Source organism: Sinocyclocheilus anshuiensis, unplaced genomic scaffold (genome assembly GCF_001515605.1).
Source record: "Sinocyclocheilus anshuiensis isolate Anshui unplaced genomic scaffold, SAMN03320099.WGS_v1.1 scaffold946, whole genome shotgun sequence".
In the NCBI taxonomy this organism is placed as follows: domain Eukaryota; kingdom Metazoa; phylum Chordata; class Actinopteri; order Cypriniformes; family Cyprinidae; genus Sinocyclocheilus; species Sinocyclocheilus anshuiensis.
In genome coordinates, this window is record NW_015540927.1 from 1077376 (window position 1) to 1093619 (window position 16244).

Here is a 16244-nt window from a genome sequence, read left to right on the forward strand (position 1 = left end):
ACATGCACAACTGAACAAAAGTTGATCCTGGTCACATTATTTTATCAACACTCCAGTGAAGAAAAACATCCAGCTTTTCAAATGTCCAGCTCAAGTGTTGAACATCCAACTCAAGCACAAATTATGAGTGCGCTCCTGAAACACTGATTTCAAACTGACTTCAAGTGTTTTCAGCACACAGCTCAGAAAATATTCACTGCTGGAGGCGTTTCTGCCATTGTAAGGTAGTATCTGCTGGATACGTCCATCCTTTCATCAAGTCACCTCTTCCCCATGATGAAGCTGGGCACTTCTGCATCATCTTCTCGCTCTTCTGCTTCAGAAGCAGAGGATGATGACTTCTCCTCTGAGCCTGCTGACACAACAAACATTATTACTCACTAGCTGAAATTCAAGAGGTGCAGTTATGATTATGATGACCTGTGCTGCCATTCATAAATAGCACTTTTAAATATAGTGCTCAATAAATATTCACCCCACGGATTGTTTTACTTTACAACATTGAATCACAGAGGATTTATTTCGCTTTTTTGACAACAGAAAACGTATACAAATCAGTCAGCTCAATTAACTACAATTAATTCATAATTTCAGCATTATAAAATATTTGTTTACATAAGTGTTCAGAGACTCAGAGACTTTAGTAGGTGTCTTCCTGCTGGGGTTGACAGAACATGAACAGGGGGTGAATTTATAAGATCATTTCAATATCTTTACCTTCTTTCTGGCTCTCCATCTTGGCTTTCTTGGCCAACATCTTTTGTTTCAACTTTTCCCTAAATAACACGAAAGAACAATTGAGATTCAGAGACACACGAGATAAACTAAGAGATCTCTAATGATTCTAAAGTATCTGAATAAAAAACGAGACCGTATTTTGCGAACCTCTTTTTTCTGCGTTTGGCCGTTCTTTCCTCAGCAGCCTTTTGGTTTTCGTTCACCTTCTCAATATATTTTTCATCCAGCTTTTGCTGCAAGAGTAAAACAAATTACTTGTGAACCAATTCTAGCTGTACTTTATTTTGAATTTTTATTTTTTTTATTTTGAAAAAGACAGGCCAAATTCAAGACCCAAAACTCTATGCAAAAAGTGTTGGCAAAATATATATATTTTTAATGATTTTAATCTTAAATAAAGTTATTATTATTGTTATAAATTCTGTTCTTTTAAGCTTTCCATTCATCAAAGAGTCAAAAGCATGCATGACCATTTCCACAAAAATATTAAGCAGCAAAACCTGTTTACAAACATTGATAATAATAATAAATGTTTCTTGAGCACCAAGCATCAGCATATTAGAATGATTTCTGAGAGATCATGCGACACTGATGACTGGAGTAATGGTTTTACAAAATTTTAAAACAAACTAAAATAGTTTATTTTATATTGCAATAATTTTTCACAATATTATTGTATTTACTACGTTGTTGATCAAATAAATGCAGCCTTGCGGCGCGTAAGAGGCTTCTTTTGAAATCTTACAACCCCAAACTTTTGAACAGTAGTGTAAATTTCAATCAAATTTCACTTGAATGAATTTGACTGTTCAACACTATAAGAGAGAGGAACTTACATGTTACATGTATACATGTTACAAATGTATAGGAGGTGATTTTTGATGCGTTTCCAAAAGAAACACAAAAGTGGGGAACAATGCATCACACAGCGGAATATTACATTGACAAATTCAACTCAATATTGCTCAATTCACAAGATTGTCACAGCAACAGTCAAATGTCTGTCCTGTGCACATGTGAGCTGGAGAGCTGAGCAGATCCACGGCACACCCAAATTCTGTTATTTAAACCACTCCAAATAACGGGCGGACCCACATTCCACTGAAGCACTTGATTTATTTCTGTTCACCAGCAGTCATTTAAAGTTTAAAACAATCTCAGGGAGGACTGGGAACGAAAAAAAAAACAACTGTGCTCTGTATTTCACCAATAAGCATGACACAGAGTTTTTTTTAAATCTACAGTAATATACATATCATTCACACATATACTGTTTGGCAACAATTCTGAGAGCCTTATATTTTCACGTTTTCTTAGAGTAATTCATTATTTGATAATTATTTGATAATCATATGCTTTAGGCAAAAATAAAGCTACCTTTTCAGAAATTCGTTCCAGGAAGTCTTGTCTCTGATATTCCCGACGGCGCAGATGTCTATACACATGAAATTCACCGCTGCCTGCTCCAGCACTGGAACCTGCGGGAATTCAACAAATATATATACCAAAAATGAATCCTGACCGATTATTTGCGAGGGCAAAATTCCTGAGAATGTTAGACCCAATTACAGTAAAGTGTGTGAAGCACTAGACAAAATATAAATATGAAAACATTATATTACAACAAAGATCAATAAAAGATTTGGGGTCAGTCACTGTTAGTGCTGCTGCACATCTCACTTTTCAGCGTGTTTTGTTTAACAGAGTGTGTTAGCCAATCACAAAACCTGGATGCAGCTCTGCTCCAATGTTGTGAGTTTGGGGCAGGACTACCTGCTGTTGCAGCCAATGGCAAAGTGTGGGACTCTTGAGGAAACCTGTTTGATTTGATCAAATAATTATTTGAAATACCATACTAAAATTATCTGAAAGAGTTTTCTGTAGCTTACTACTATGCAGCGGCACCGCAACATCACTACTGAATCCATATATATATATATATTTATTATGTATGCATTTCTTCTTCAAAAATACTAAAAGAAATGGATGCGTACGAATTTACGAATCAATTTAGAGTATGAATCATTAAATTACTTTTTTTTTTATTGAAGTTTCAAACTTACATAATTCAGCAAGTTCTTGAGACACACACACATATATACATATATATATATATATATATCAGGGGCGTTTCCTCCGAGGAGGCAAGGGAGGCAGTGTCTCCTCTCCTCAAAAGTGGATGAGAAAATAATCGATATTACAAAAATAAAAACGCGAATATGACTAAATACGACATTAAAAGTCTAAAAGTCACTCGTTTTTATAAAGTAACACTGTTCAACAGCGACCTGAACATCAGTTCACAAATAAAAAATGGAGTGTCTATTTACAAGACAAAACAGCTCCAGTGGCGCAGATGGTAAAGTATGTGTTAAAGTCGTTTTTGACGCGATCGACCGGGGTTCGAATCCCGTTTTACCGAGCTTTTTTTCTACTTTTTCAAATCAGATATCACGACGTTGATATTGTTATTATTACATACTGTTTTATAATGTACTACAATAGCGGTGCAGATATCTGGCACTATTTGCACTAAGTAGTATAAATAGCATCTAACTACTATTGCAAAGAAAATTATATTTATTTATTTATTTATTTATAAGCACAAACAGAAACACAGCATTACCTTAATAATTAAACAGTAAAGGATGAAACTCAAATTAAAGGGCATCACTAACATAAGTTAAAGTCATTTAACAGAGATACAGTTCTTAGGGCTTACTGACTTTTTAAAAACTTTGCAGATTTTAAATGTACTTTAAAGCTGTTAGAAAATGAGGAAAATTAGGTTTTGAGTTACTCGGTTTAGTCCGATTAATACAAAATGTTCCTAAGAACAAAAACAAATCGATAATATAAATATCCTTTTGGAAAATCCATACTGAATGAAGTAAAACTAGACTAAGTTACGATTCAAATTAACTTCATACCTAGATCTGAGAAAGCAAAGAAACAACACAAACCCATCACATCCCGCACAAACTCTGGCGGAGCGCGTGGATTCCACTCCTTTGGTTTCTCTGGTATGGGCGCAGGTTTATCCTTTAAAACCAAAATATCAAACTCAGTACTGTTTATGTTCAATGCTTCTGCGACAGTTCAGTAGCATCATTAGCATGACTTACTACTCCAAACAAAACCGCTAGCTCGAGGTAAAAGGCAAACTCACGGAGTTTCGCATCAATCTCTCCAACTTTAGGCGCTGCTTCTCTGCTGGGGTTTTGGCGATAATTAAAGGCTGCGACTCTTTTTTAGGAGCTTTCCCTGAACGTGTATCTTTCTTATCCACCGCCATGATTCTTCCAGAGTCTTCTTCGAGGAAGTTCTTCTGTTCATTTCGGGCAGTTCACAGATCTGAGTGCGCATACTGCCACCTACTGGACTGATGTGGATCTACATCGTTTTTGAGGAAGAAATAAATAACGTGCCGTTTGCCTAATGACCGTGACAGGAAACAACGTTATGATGATGTCTTGTGTCGTGATTATGTTGTTCATTGTTTTGCAGCTATGTATGCAGCATGTAGCCTATGTATTTGTTGTTGTTGTTTTCAGTTGGACTTCAATTTCAGATTATCTCCCACCACAACACGGCAAAATAGCCTACCGTTGGGCTACCATACTATCAAAATACCACGGTACCGCTACAGGGCTTTTTTTGTATTGGTCCCAAATATTGTCCCTTTAAAAGTACTGCGCTTCAGTGTTCACAAAAAAATAACATGTTCCCTTATTTTCTGAAATCCTGCAAACCTCACAATTCATGGGATGCACTGAGAATAAAAGATTTAAACCTTGTTTTCCCTAGTCTTATCATATATCATGTCATATCATATCATGTATCATGTCATATCTTATCATATAACACTAGCCCAAATACAGCCCAAAAAAGCTATTACCATGATACTTTTTTTATTATTATTATTATATAACCAGACCAGACATCCCTGTACGCAAGAAAAAAGTAATGTTACACTAAGAATAAAATACAGAAGTGCTGGTACTGATCACTGATACTGATACGGGCCCACCTTGAGCACTGGCTACTTCTCTCGTGTGATCTATCTTACCATATTCACCACTGTAATGGCTCAAACTGTAGCATTTTGTCAGAAAGAGTCATGGGGGAAAAAAAAGAAAAGAAAACAAGAACATGTTCAGAAATACAGTGAATTTCCACTTTTAAACAAGTTAACACATTTTTTGAATGTATTCATATACAAAACATTCAGACTGGACTTATCTTATATTGCTGTCAGATAGTTTGCCATTTCATTGTGGCAGATTAAACCGTGCCATGTAGCTGGAAAGAGTCAGGCAAAGAAAGAAACAACGAAGAATAGGTTCAGAAATACAGTGGTTTTTCAGAATAAAAAATCATGCTGCATTTTAACACAAAATAACAGTTTTTTGATGCATTACCATGTTTGTCATTGTAAGGCTCAACCCGTTGAATGTAGTTGGAAAGAGTCATGCAAAGAAAGAGAGAGAATAATATGTTCAGAAATACAGTGATTTTTCAGAATAAAAAATCAAATCATGCTGCACCATAGTTTTTTTTTATATTACCACCATCGTGGCACCTCAGACCATGGCATGTAGACAGAATGAGTCATGCAAGAAAAAGGAAATGAGAAGAACATGTTCAGAAACACTATCAGTTTATACAGTTTTCATATGCTACACATTCACATTCACAATTTTTTGCAAATTAAAAATGAGCTAAGTTGGCCTTTTATTGCTGTCTTTCTTGCCACTCTTACCGTTCATGGCAGTGACATGAAGATGGAAAGAAACAAAGAAGAACATGTTTAAGAGATTCTTTTCAGAAAAATCCTTTTTGTGGAATTAACTTGAACAAGTCGATAATTTTCGCCATATTAGTGTATTTTTATAGAGATTTTAAACACATGATCCAAAGTGACTTCAATACTTCAAGTCCATGACATCATAAAAGTAGCAGAATGTTCAAGTATGGATCAATTACCCATAACTGTGTGCATGTGCAACTATTCTATTTGTGACCTGTTACTATAGCGACAGTGACTAAAGTAAACCAAAGATGGCGACGTCCAAACTGCAAAGTCTTATCACATTTGATACTACAAAAATTAAATCGATGCGCGGTTTCCTTAATTAACCGAATGCAGATTTTTATGCCTTAGTAAAAAGTGGAGCCATAGATTATGATAGGAATATATAAATGCCTGTACACAATGTTTTTTTTTTCAGTATGGACATAAAGAACAATCATAAGTGAGAAAATCCAGAGTTTTGCTGTTGTTAAAGCTCCAATTAAAAGTTTAGAATTTGAAATAAAGCAAACTAATTATTAATACCAACATCTTTTCACCCTTCCTCAACAGGACACAGGACTTCATGCATACAGGCAGGATAAGGTCATCAGCATTTTCATTGCTAGTCACTTGCCACCCTTATTTGTTCAGAGCCCACAGAATCTCGCTTCCACCAAGTCTTTTTTCGCTCTACTAAGTCTAAACATCAAAACAATATTTAATATTTTTGTCAAATATTGCTGTGTTAAAATGATGAGAACACATGCAGAGCCTTAATAAACCACCCACTGAAACCAATCCCATCGTCAAGGGGGGGAAACAGGAATGTTGTTCCTGATGATCAGGGTCTATGGTATAAAACTAAGAAATATGATGCCAGTTTTATTTAGATGCATTAGGATGCATATTTTTGGATCCTCAAACCACCTGTACGTATTTCCAAACTGGAACAAAATTGCAGCTTTTATTTAAAGTCCCCCTGCAGTCACTGATTTATCCCTTAAACTAATCTTTGACCATCAAAAATTATATATTTAAACTTTTTTTTTCTGGTGAAAAAATTCTTCTACTGGATTAATTCAGCCATATACTTTGTGTTTGAACCAGAAACTGATGCCGAAAAAGAAGAGGAAGAGCGAATTATATGGGTTGTCTACGAGTTGGTGTTTCAGAATGGTAATGTATTTAATGTATTGCTCTCTACAACACAGGACACATAACGGTAATATCATTAGCCTTTGGCTTGACTATGTTATCAGACAGCCAATATTGTGTTGCTCATATTACACAAACCATGTTCCCGTTGTCAGTCTCAGAAAGCTGCTTTCTAAAAATCAACATCCTTAAGTTGAAATGCTTTGCTAATGATATGAAAAGCCCCACCTCGCGTGTACGACAGGAGTGATTACATGTTTGTGAGGGTAAGAAACATGGGATGTTTCAATCTGCATTTTTGAGACTGTCATTGGTACACTGCAGTTTAAAAGAGAAAATGCTCAGCAATGGTGTTGACTGATGAATTTGCACATGATTTGTCTCTAAGCATATTAAACACACCAGACTTGTAAACAATATTAAAAACTTGATTCTCACCAGGGGTATTTAATGCAATACCATATTCACCTGCAAATCATTCATAACTAAATACTCTCAGCATTTGTTGTGGCGCAATCTATGGTCTTCTCAATGTTGTCAATAAAGCTCAAGAAGCAGAGCTCCAGATGTCAAAATAAGACTTTATTGAACAGAGCAACAAAGCCGAGGTGACAGTCACCGCATCTGAGTGTTTGTCTGACCGGGCATCCATACTTATACCTTATTCTTATCAGTCTTTTTATCCAAAAATTGGTAATCTGTTTTTTCATTGGTTTCACTTGTCTGGTTTGCCACAACTAATTAATGCTCCTCCTGGCATATTTTCTAATTGTGGAATCTGGCCAGATTGGCTATTTAAAAAAAACAAAAAAACTTCTATTCATCATATTGATCAGTCTATTGAATATTTTGGCAACACTTTACAATAAGGTTCCATTGGTTAATGTTAGTTAATGTATTTAGATATTAGTGAGATTAGTGGCGACAGAGAATGTTTGATTTGAAATAAAATGAAATTAAAAGTGATTAAGAGTGAAACAGAAAGGAGTATTGTGTCCTTGTTATGCTGGGGAGCATAATTTGCACATTGTGTCAATGCCAGCAGTATGTGATGTTAAATGCAATAGTTCCCAGGCTAGAGCCATCATCAGTGTGCAGTGAAATATTCAGCAGAATTCAAGCAGAGCAGTATCTCACATATCCACTCGGCTGTGATTGCGAGATCAGATCCACACACAATGCAGCTGTTGATTTTTCGATTGTAATCACAAACGGTTTGTGTTTGGGCAATTCCTCAAACATGCTGGAGCGAGCTGGCATCAGTGCATGATATGCCCCTGTACATCTTCCCTCCCTCTTCTTTTTTGTGCTTTTATTTTCAAATCGTTCTCTTAATCAGTATTTTTGTCTTGTAAAATATCTTATATCAACTATTAGTGGATAGGGTAAAAATGTTTAACTAGATCTGACAATACTTCTCCCTGTTAGTTAATCACAGTACATAAAAACAACTGACACGTTTTCTCAAGTGCTATGTTTAAATACGCAAATGATGCATTGTCTAATTACTAATTACACTAATTTGCATACATTTCAAGATCAGATATCTGAACATTGGATAAACAGGTTTAAAAGTTTTGTTTCACTTTGTTGAGTCAAAGGTTATTACAGAAGCGATTTTGGATGTCTCTTTTATCACTCGATAATACAGAAAATACTGTCAACAGCCAGAAAAAAAATCACTATGTTTTTATGAATAAAATGTTATATAAATCAGGCGAATGATATATGAACAAGCCCCTCTGAAGGTAAAACCGTTAGAAAATAGATAGGAATAAAACTGCTACTGAGGTGGAGATTTCTGGCGCAGTGCAAGAGAACAATTTTTGTTCATTGAAATAAAGCTGAAATAAAGGTTTCAAACTCAAAAACCTTAAATCAGAATAACTGAGGGAATGCTGTTGCAGCATGTTGTTACAAAAAATGTGTGTTCAATAAAGTATCTCTTTCCTGGGCAATAACAATGAAAATGTTCAATAGATTTGATAAATGTATATATATATATTGACTTTCAAAAATAAATCCAGCCTGAGAAATGTTTTAGTTTACTGAAAAGTGTAACAACTAGCTACAGCCTCCACAAGTCAAAACACATGCACGTAGTTGTATGTGTGCGTTTGTCTCAGTATAGATGTTCATGCTATTATTTGCTTATGACTTGCTGCATGTATGCTATACAGCTAATTTGTGTTTATTTGTAGGCCAATGTGCATTTGAGATGTTAAATCCTGTCTGCGCCGGTTGAGTGCACTCGCAGTCTTGCCCTTGAACGTCAATCTGTAAAGCACGTTCCCTACACTCGATGTGTGTGACTCAAACCAAGCTTTCTTCCATAGTGTCACTTGTTAAGACGAGCTTGTCACTGCCTGAGCTTGAATATAACTGCCTCCAGGGCAAATGTGTCCACTCTATAGAATGATGTTCCCTTATAGAAGCATGAAGCACGCTAACACAAGTAGACACTAATACGCATTTCATGTGTACATGTGTACAGCATGTGCAAGCTGATGCTGTTTCAGATGAGTCTGCCGACAGTACAAGTGGGGAGAAGAATGCTCAAACTATCATTTATGTGATTTATGTGTCATTCATTACTAAATGTGATGTGACAAGAATCATTAACAAAGCCATTTTCTGCATAAGATGAAAAGATCAGTGAATGTGAGCAAATTTAAAATAAAAATGTCATTTGCAAATAATTGTTAAATTGGATTACACTAAATTCTATTTTTGTTCGTGTTTTTATTCTTATTATTCTTTATTGCCTTAAATCCCTTTAAATCTTTATAGATAAAAATGACAATAACGAAACCCAAACGAAAACCCAAACCCACACACACACACACACACACACACACACGTATAAAAAAATTGATCTAATTCCCCCCAGTGTTCAAGTCATGTATGATACCGTTTTGTCAGATATAACTGATGATTAGAAATATCAGGTTAACATAATCTAGGCAAACAGTATTGGAAATTTCAGTCTTTCCCCATTCAAGTAGACAGTAGCTGTATTTCAGTTACTATACTAACGTTAGTATATACTAACTTGACTACATTTTTTAGTATTAGTGTGACAATAGTTCAAAAATAGTTTCAAAATATTGTAGGTTTCCAGTTACAAGCTACTTTTTCCACCAAGTAAAGGTTTTGATATCACATTGCTTTTAGCATATAGCTATATATATATATATATATATATACTGTATATATATACAGTGTGTATACATCAGTGTGTATATATAGCTGTGATTAGTATTACTGCCTCAAACAATTAGAAAACCTGGTAGTATTTGAACATTTATATATATATATATATATATATATATATACTGTATATATATAATTTTTTGTAAAAATTTTCAAATACTAGCAGTTTTTCTTATTGTTTGAGGCAGCAATCAGATGCTTGACTGTCATCTCTCATATCTATGGCTGGAAAGATTAGTTTATAGGTTTGTTTAATGACAAATGAACATGATTCAAAACAACTTTTCACAGACTTGAGACCCTATTTGAAAGATTATGTCACTGGATAGTTAATATAGTTATATTTAAATTAAGATATTCCCGATGTAAGTAGTTGTATCATACTAGCATGTTTTGCTAGTAGCTTGTAGTGTATAGCTAGCTAGCTACAAAAGCATAACTTTGACTGTTTGACTACATTTTTTTACTTTAGTTCCTTAGTCAAAAATCTTATTTTGACTAAAATAAGAGTTAGTTGTAGTTTGGCAAGTTACAAAGCAGCTTTTCTTTATATGGCTATTGTATTACCAAGATGGCCGCTACACAATCTGACTTGCCTTTAATCAAACATTGATCAAAAACTGCAGCATCTTAAACAGAGAGATGGGTCTGACTTATCACAGCTGATATGGCTCAGTGGTTTGTGATAAATGGCTTTGTCATTCTTACTTCTCTCTATATTTCTTTCTCTCACACACACTCATATAAACAGCTTGTCTAATTTACAACCTTGTATGCTGCGGCTAGTCGATTCAGTTGATAAAAGCAGTGGAGGATCAGAGGTGGCTATACATCATCCCCCTTCTCATTTTCTCATTACATTCCAGCTGATACTGCATTCAGCAGGCTGCCTACCCAACATCCTTCAAAAGGAAAAAATGTGACAGTTTGTATTTGAGGTTCTTTTCGCATACCCCATCCTGAGAATAGTGAGATATGATGGGCTCTCATTTGAATATTTCAGCTACCATTAAACATCAAGGCTGTCTGTCTGTGTGTATTACTGTAAGACATTTTTAAAAGGATAGAGAACGACTTAAACAGAATCCTTTGAACTTAAATGCTTATAGCTTTTAGGACACAGCAAAGATAAGGAGAATCCGAGGTTTCAAGGTGGCAGAGGACAATCTGCAAATACAGTGATACTGAACCTCTTTGTTGAGGTGCAACCTTCTTAGCCATGTTAAAATCACTGTAACATACTTGAGGGGCTTTTATAAAGTGACGGCAACAGCAATATGATAAAAGATACAAATGCTAAATAAAATATAAATGTACTAAAAGATTTTTCATCTTACTGATCCCCATATATATATATATATATATATACAGTGTGTATATATATATATATATATATATACTGTATATATATATATATATGCTTTAAATTGATAGTAAAGACAATTGTAAAAACATTCATTTCAAATTAATGCTGTTCTTTTGAACTATTAACCAACAAATCCTGCAAAAAAAAATTTAATTAATTAATTAAAAAGTACAAAACATTAAGCAGCACAACAGTTTTCAACATCGATAATACTAAGAAATGTTTCTTGAGCAACAAATCAGCATATTAAATGATATCTGAAGGATCATGTGACACTGAAGACTGGAGTAATGATGCTGAATGTTCATAATTGAGTGTTACAACAAATAGCTAAATGTATTATTAATAATAATTGCACTGTTGCACTTATTTGTATAATTAATTGAATTTGATGCTAAATAAAGTAGACAGCATTAGCAAATAAATAATGCCATCAGTGGGCACAATTTGTTCTTAATGAATTCCCTCTTTATATTTAATTCAATTATAATTAAGCTAACATTCAGCCCTAGAGAAGTACAATTTATATATCATGAAATTATTTACAGAATGTTTATCAAGCGCAGTTTTCGCTCGTGGTTATAGCATGTCCAAAATGAATCACTCATAACATGATTGCCACGAGATATAATCAACTCTATGACTTCCTCAGGTCCTTCATTGCATCCTTAGTAATACTAATCAGGGGATCAGGCCATCCAGAAACTAGCTGAGCCCTAAAGAAATCATTTGACCAACACGAACAGCCTGGAGGGACACAGTCTGAGAGCGAAGGAAGGTCATAACCCTTCTTTTAACTCCAGGGTGGAATTGCATCAAGCAGAAAGTGGACATCCAGTCCACCAGTGACCCATCTAAACCGATTACAATGGCAAACACAGACTAAAAGCATCGATATTTAGAAAAAGATTACAGAATGGTTAGATAAAACATCATTCTCCCAAAACAGCAGTTTGAATGCACACCAGATGGCCCGGTTGTTGTTGTTTGGTCTTGCGTCCACTTTCCACAGCCATCATGTACACAATAACGTGTGTGTTTCTCTGCAAAAGCACATTTGTAAGAATCTCAGCAAGCAGTCATTTCATTGAGGGTTCAGTATTCATAAAGCCACACAATATGTTTGTTTCATACTGATCAAATAATGCTGTGCTGAAATTTATAATAATGCTGTTGTGACTGAAATTTACCACAGGATGTCAACAGGCCCGACAGCACATCTTTTGACGCTCCTCAAAGATGTCATCGGGCTGAACAAAGCAGTTCTGTTCATGAGAAAGCCTCCATCTTCCTTTTTAATGCAAAGCACACTGTGAGATCTGTCTGTGCCTTGGCATACTGTGTGATTGAATCACTGTAATGCCAAGCTGCGTTTATGGTTATGGACTTATGGAATTACGCAAGCTCACAGTCATTTACAAAATGAAGATACTCTTGCAAACTGTATATACACTATATATAGGGTTACTTACTACCCTACAAGTTTGGAATAATTAAGATTTTTTATTGTTTTTGAAAGAAGTCTCTTTATGCTCACCAATTTGATTTAAAAAACACAATAAAAAATAGTAATACTGTGGATATTATTGTATATTATTACAATTCAAACTTTTTTCTATTTTTATATATTTTAAAATGTAATTTAGCTGAATTTTTAGCAGCCATTACTCCAGTTTTCAGTGTCACTTGATTGTTCATCAAACATTCTAATATGCTGATTTGCTTATCAATTATTATCAGTTATGTTTGATGATCAGTTATTAATAATGGATCTCATTATTATCAATGAAAAAGTTTTTGCTGCTTAATATTTTTGGAGGATTCTTTGATGAATAGAGAGTTTAAAAACAGCATTTATTTGAAATAGAAATCTTTTGTAACATTATAAATTTATTTACTGTCCCTTTTAATAAATTTAATGCATCCTTCCTGAATTAAAAAAATAAGTCATTTTTGAAAATCATACTCACCCCAAACCTCAGGACGGTAATGTTTCATGGTTTCTACAAAAATATTAAGCAGCAAAAACTATTTTCCATATCGATAATAATAAGAAATATTTCCTGAGCAGCAAATAATTTCTGAAGTATCATGTGACACTGAAGACTATAATAGAAAACAGCTGTTTTAAATTGTAATAATACTGTATTTCACAATTTAACTGTATTTATAACAATATTTATAATCCCCGTAGTTTTGATCCATAGTTTGTGGTGATTACATGAATTTGATACTGTATGAATTTAAGAAAGGCAATATCCTAAACACAACACTTTTATTACAAGGAAGCATTTGCCATTTTCCACTTGAAGGAAATTATGCTTCTTGGACTCTGTATTCTGAATGCAATATTACTGAGATGAAATACATGCATTACAGATGTTGCGTTTGTGTATTTTCTTGACATTTGTTTTGATTAGACCCGATTGAAATCTGCAGCATGAAATCGACCAAATGAAATCAGTAAAGAACAGAGAACACCTTCCCGCTTTTGTGTCGACAACATTCCTTCTGCCTCCATAATGAGAATGCTGATCTGGTCCATGATAGCACATGCTAGAACAAATTAAACCCTGCAGTCTGATAAACGAACTCTGGCTTTTAGGAGTCAAATCCCTCCTCTGGGCCGCCCCCTGCATGTCAAGAGCCAGTGTTGTGGAATGAAAATGAAGACATATTGGAGAAGCAGGATTTGAGGATCTCTGAGGAGGAGGAATGGAATCAGGGATATCATGTTCAAGGTCACCTTACACTGTAAAAAAAATTCCGTAACATTTACGGTAAAAAAAACCGGCAGCTGTGGTTGCATTTTAGGTTTTACGGTTTTAACTTAAATTTACAGTTAAATACCGTAATTTCATTAACTGATATAATTTTAATATACCAACCTATTGAAGTACTGAAATCTGATACCTTTGTAATACACTGATAACCACCAAATGCAGGTGGTGATGAGAAAGTCACATGATGAACCAAAGCCCATCACAAGCAGCTTTTAAATAATAACATATATAGAAGGTGCACCGTGTCATTCACACAAACACTAAACACCATCATGGTAAAACACATGAAACTGAAATAATGCAATAAACATTCATTTAACAACATTAGGTGTAACATACAACCCTAATATACAAAATTGATAAGAAAAAATGAAGAAGAAACAGTTATTTCAACAAAAAAACATCACATTTGAAATGTAACGCAGGTAATTCTGGGAATGTCAATTTACGGTTATTCACTGTAAATTACATGGTCTTTTTCACTTCCAAAAACGGTATACTACCGTAAAATTACATGTAATGTCCAATACAGTTTTTCATTGTATATAGTAGGGGAATTCACCGTTAACCATTTTTACAGTCTTTTACTGTTAAATTCACGGTCATTTTTTACAGTGTATGCTAGATGTGCTGATGGGTTGACAGATGTGGACTCTGTCTGACCTCACAGACTGACGCTGCCACTATGACGGGATGTCTGAAAGCTCATAGACGCCGAGAAGAGGCTTCATGTTCTCAAGAAACCACTGTGCCTCAAGGCTTCATGCTAATTATTGCGCAGTGGTGTCATTCATTAGATGATCTACTGAGTGAGTTTCATATCATACTGAGGCCGGATTCACCACAGCATCAGGAAAACAGGGGTTTGATTTAAAAACACAAAACAAATCATATATTTGCCTAGTTCCATTACTGTACACTGTAGATAGTTGTGGACCCCACAGTACAGTATCTGTTGGATATTTGAATCTCTTTGATAATTGTGCCAGTTTTTTAGAAATGTAGGCCTACTCTTTGTGTTCAAGTTGGCTTTATATTTGAAGAGTTCAGATGCAAAAGCCTCTAGGTGCCGTCTGAAATTTTCATTTAAAATGAGCATTTTTATCAGGCTCCTATAGGTTTAGTGATTTTACTTTAATGGCAATGTATAGGTCCTTTTCTATGCTATTACAGTGAAACAACTGAACATATATATAGGAGCCTGATAAAAATGCTCATTTTAGATGAAAATTTCAGATGGCACATAGAGGCGTTTGCATCTGAACTCTTCATTTGATTATCATTTTCAAGGAATGTTTCATTTTAATAACTCTAATAACGTCATGTGGTGTAACCATCAAGTAAAAAATAACTAAAAATAAATTTTTCTTACACCTTTGTGGAGCCCCACATATGACATGAGATGACATGACATTGTCACATATTAAGAATTCATCCCCATGACTTATTAATTAGTGGCCATGTTTTACTAATTAATTCCCTCGTTTTAGTTAAATTGTGGCCACATTGTACTTATTTCCTCTCTCATTTTAATTAAATAATGGCTATGATCTAACTAAATTAAAACTAATTAGCACAACATGCAGGTAAAGAAAATGTGGAAAAATTATTAACCTAAAACAAGGGAATGAAGTCGTGGGAATTTGTGGCCACAAAATATGTACAATATATACAAAATATATAGGCTCCATGCACTTTGAATACATATGACTGTACACATAATAATAATTATTTTCAAAAAAAGTTTTAAAGGGGTCATATGATGTTGCTAAAAAGAACATTATTTTGTGTATTTGGTGTAATGAAATGTGTTTATGCGGTTTAAGGTTCAAAAAACACATTATTTTCCACATACTGTACATTATTGTTTCTCCTCTATGCCCCACCTTTCTGAAACGCAGCGATTTTTACAAAGCTCATCGGTCTGAAAAGTGAAGTGTGCTGTGATTGGCCAGCTATCCAGTGCGTTGTGATTGGCCGAATACCTCAAGCGTGTGACGGAAATGTTACGCCCCTTACCATACTGTGATGCCGTGTCCCGGCGCGACGAGACAAAAACATTAAAACCCATTATAAACGAGGCATTTGTTGCATCCAGTGGGGACATAATTACGGATTATAATGACTTATACTGTCTTTTGCCGCATAAACGTAAAACCATGTCTGCATTTGTGATCGGAGAAACGACAAACAA

At 34.7% G+C, this 16244-nt stretch overlaps 1 protein-coding gene across 2 annotated transcripts; it reads right to left on the bottom strand.

The window, feature by feature from the left end:
- Nucleotides 1-48: 48 nt before the first annotated feature.
- Nucleotides 49-4105, bottom strand: LOC107689383 (PRKR-interacting protein 1 homolog). 2 transcript variants are annotated; one of them, XM_016487346.1, is made up of 6 exons: nucleotides 3908-4105; nucleotides 3702-3780; nucleotides 2116-2216; nucleotides 886-971; nucleotides 718-776; nucleotides 49-355 (listed from the first exon to the last, which is right to left on the bottom strand). In XM_016487346.1, exons 1-6 carry the CDS (start codon nucleotides 4031-4033, stop codon nucleotides 261-263), a joined length of 546 nt encoding a protein of 181 aa, XP_016342832.1. In that variant the 5' UTR covers nucleotides 4034-4105; the 3' UTR covers nucleotides 49-260. The 2 variants fall into 2 exon arrangements, with proteins under 2 accessions (XP_016342832.1, XP_016342833.1); XM_016487347.1 differs by having other exon boundaries at nucleotides 49-352; nucleotides 3908-4104.
- Nucleotides 4106-16244: the final 12139 nt, after the last annotated feature.